This window comes from Coregonus lavaretus (genome assembly GCF_964263955.1).
Source record: "Coregonus lavaretus genome assembly, contig: HAP1_SCAFFOLD_731, whole genome shotgun sequence".
Classification (NCBI taxonomy): Eukaryota; Metazoa; Chordata; class Actinopteri; order Salmoniformes; family Salmonidae; genus Coregonus; species Coregonus lavaretus.
In genome coordinates, this window is record NW_028156703.1 from 5,389 (window position 1) to 8,927 (window position 3,539).

The 3,539-nt window shown below is 45.5% G+C and overlaps 1 protein-coding gene across 1 annotated transcript; it reads left to right on the forward strand.

Moving 5' to 3' along the window:
- Window positions 1–437: 437 nt before the first annotated feature.
- On the forward strand, window positions 438–1,871 carry LOC311126065 (P2Y purinoceptor 3-like; the record flags this gene model as incomplete). Its single annotated transcript, XM_084200087.1, has 1 exon — window positions 438–1,871. One exon carries the CDS (start codon window positions 438–440, stop codon window positions 1,869–1,871), a length of 1,434 nt encoding a protein of 477 aa, XP_084056213.1.
- Window positions 1,872–3,539: the final 1,668 nt, after the last annotated feature.

The window sequence follows — 3,539 nt, forward strand, 5'->3', positions numbered from 1 at the left end:
GATAGAGTCGTACAGTAAGGCAACACACACACACAGGAGGGCAAACAGCACTGGCGATTGTGTAAGGAGCTGGGTGGAGTCACCGGTCAGCAAGGGGGAGGTACATAGGGATGAATGAATGAAAAGAAAGAAAAAAAGAATGATGACCATTTGGAATATTCTAGAATTCCAGACTTCTAACAATCTCATATCACTGTACAGTGAAGTGTACTATGAAAATGTATTGATATGAGACGTAATGAACGCATGGTGATTCTAACAACCCTCTCTCTCTTTCTTTCTAGGTGAACAGACTTTGAATTGAGAAGACAACAGAAGTAAACCTGGGATTTGGATCGTTAGAACGGTAACAGAGGGGGCCAGAAGGAGCAGTGGAATGGCAAGAGGAGATATCACCGCCTCAACTGTCACTGAAACTGAAAAACCCAAACATCACCATGACGACGACTGACACCCCTGCGCTCAATGATGACATCATCGTCGAAGGAGTACGCCGCCTCCTCAACTCCTCCTCTGTCAATCCCTTGCTCCCTCCCTTCTCCTGCAGCATCAATGAATCCTACAAGTACATCTTCCTACCTCTGTGCTACTCCTTCACCTTCCTCTTCTCCATCTCTCTCAACTCTATCGTTCTCTGGCGTTCCTTCAGACGCACCAAGCGTTGGAACGCCTCCCTCATCTACATGGTCAACCTAGCCTCCACTGACTTCATGTACGGCTTGTCGCTCCCCTTCCTGGTGGCTAGCTACGTGATGCGCGATCGATGGGTCTTCGGGGACTTCATGTGCAGATTGGTCCGTTTCCTGTTCTACTTCAACTTGTATTGTTCGATATTCTTCCTGACGTGTATCTCTGTCCATCGCTACCTGGGGATATGTCACCCTATGAGGACCATCACACTGGAGACCAAGAGAGCGGTCAAGGGGACGTGTGTATTGGTGTGGGGGGTCGTCTTCGCCCTCACCTGCCCGATATTCCGGTTCGCCCAAACGGGCCACGTGATGAGAGGCGTAGGGGACGAGGCGATGGCGATTAACGGTAATAATACCGGTACCGTTGGTAGTATCAGTACTGGGGAGGTGGAGACGTATCAGAACTGTTGGGACGACGCTATAGATAAGGAGTTCCAAGACTATGTTCCATATGCGATCATCTTGCATCTGCTGGGGTTCTTTCTACCATTCTCCATCATCGCCTGGTGCTACTCACAAGTGGTTCTGACAATATTCCGGACCCTGCGCTCCCAGCCCCAGTCACAGCGTAGAGGAGGAGGGGGAGAGGGAAGTGGGAAAGGAGGAGGAGGATGTGGAGAGGCAGGAGGGAATGGAGCTGGAGTTGTAGGAGAAGGAGGACTTCAGGGAGGAGGAGAGGGGATGTCAATCGTTCTCGGAGCCCACTCTCCATACGCCCACAGGCGTCGTAAATCCATCAAAACCATCATCACCATCACCCTTCTCTTCGCCCTCTGTTTCTTCCCCTTCCACGTCACCAGGACTATCTTCTTCATCCTCAAAGTGAGGAAGGGCGTCCCGTGCCACACCATGACCATGGTCTCCATGTGCTATAAGATCACGCGCCCACTGGCGTCGTTCAACGCCTGGCTCAACGCACTCCTCTACTTCTTCACCAAGGAGAAAGGGGGTGGCGCCCCCTGTTGCCCACCGCCGGATACTACCGCCACCAACCAGCAGCACTGGCTCCTCTGGCCGCTGAGGAAGCTGAGAAGGGCGGGGGACGAGGAGGAGGGGGGCGACAGGGGCAAGGAGGGGGGCGTGGTCAATAACAAGGGTAACAATAAAGAGACTAATAAAACACCTGTACATCTGTTCAGCGGGGTGACCAAAACCAAAGTCAGATATACTGCGGAATAAGTTCAATTCGATCGACTTTATTCCTCCCAAGGGGATCAATGCTGGCAGGAATAGGATGAGTTGTTGTTTGAAGGGTTTCTTAAATGTTTTCAACTCGAGACCCAAATGAGAAATTGTCTGTCCTCCCATGCCCCTAATCGTCCTCCAATGACCCAAATTAAGAAAAAATTGTGTGTGACTAGATTTATTCTCATAACTCACGAGCCACCTCTCACATGCCCAGGCCCACTTTGGGTACCGACCCATAGTTTAAGAAACCCTGTGTGGCGACGCAAGTCTTCTGCATTCTATGTGTTTAATTCAGAAACAGACATTTGTGAACAAAATAAATGGTTGGGTGTGAATTCAGGATGTAAAAAGATCTGTTTGGAGACACAAAGGACATTAGAGATGAACATACTATCATTTGCAGTATTCAAATATTGATGACTAGATCTAGATGATGACGCTGGCACTGTACTATAAAAACCATGACGGACTCTTATACCTTTTTGGGGGGTTGATTTTCTTTGTTTGTTTTTATAACTTTGTTGAGTTGAAGGAAGTTATACCTCAGGCAAACAAAACTCAGAGACAGACTTGTTATCTGTTATTGTATCTTTTGATGACAGCCCTCAATGACAACTGTATCGGAACTATTTCCTGTTTATCTGGTGTCTGACATTTTCAAAATGTGTAAAATATGACTGAATTAAACATGTTTAATGTAAACTTACTGCCCAATGAGTTTGTGTTGTTAAATGTGAGAGAGAGAGAGGAAAAAATGGTAATGGATTTGTAAACAAAGTGGCTTAGCAATAATGTTAATAATCTCCCTTTTCACCTGAACACAACCCAAAGGCCAACCTTACTAAGTTAATTTAAACACAAACACACTCACACACAGAAAAAAGTTGCAAAACGCCCTCAAATCAGGGAAATACTCTCCACTCATTCACAAAAACAACCCACTTGACTTAACATGGAATGGGGTTGTACATTCTAGAATCTATATATATTTTTTTTATATAATAATAATACTTTATTTTAGCTATGAAGATATTACAGTTCATACATATCAGACAACATCAATGCTAGGTAGAGAGCAGCCAAAGACCCAAGTCATAAAATGTAAAAAGTCCCATATTCATAACAACAGCGTCCCTTCAAATACACAGAGATCCACTCACAAACAATTATCTATCTACATTCTAGAATCTAGAGACCGTAGTGATGTCACAAGCACTTGTCAGGACCTATGGATCTTGGAACCTACTCAACTCTACTCTGTCCTTCCATTTTCTCAAATGAAGGTGAGGTGAGACTGATGGACCGTAAAGACCTAGCTAAGGTTGTTGTTGCCTTTAGTTCTGAGCTCTGGGTAAATGATCAAGCTGTCATATGGGTTGTGTAAGTACATATAATAATCTGCTATATGAATGGAAAACTACTGGTGTAATTTTTTTTTTTATGAACACTTTCCTTCTGGAATTTCATATGTTGTTGACTGACTATCCCCTTGATACACAATGGTCACAACACCAAGTCCTTCGCTTTGAAACAGGCCTATAGTGTGATTTTTGAAGAGGGTGGAACCAGGCCTTTTGGCTGATCCATGGGTGGTTTCAGGTTGGGTGGAAAGGATGGTGGGTGCTGTTGAGTCGGTGAAGGTAACCCGAAGTGGACTTG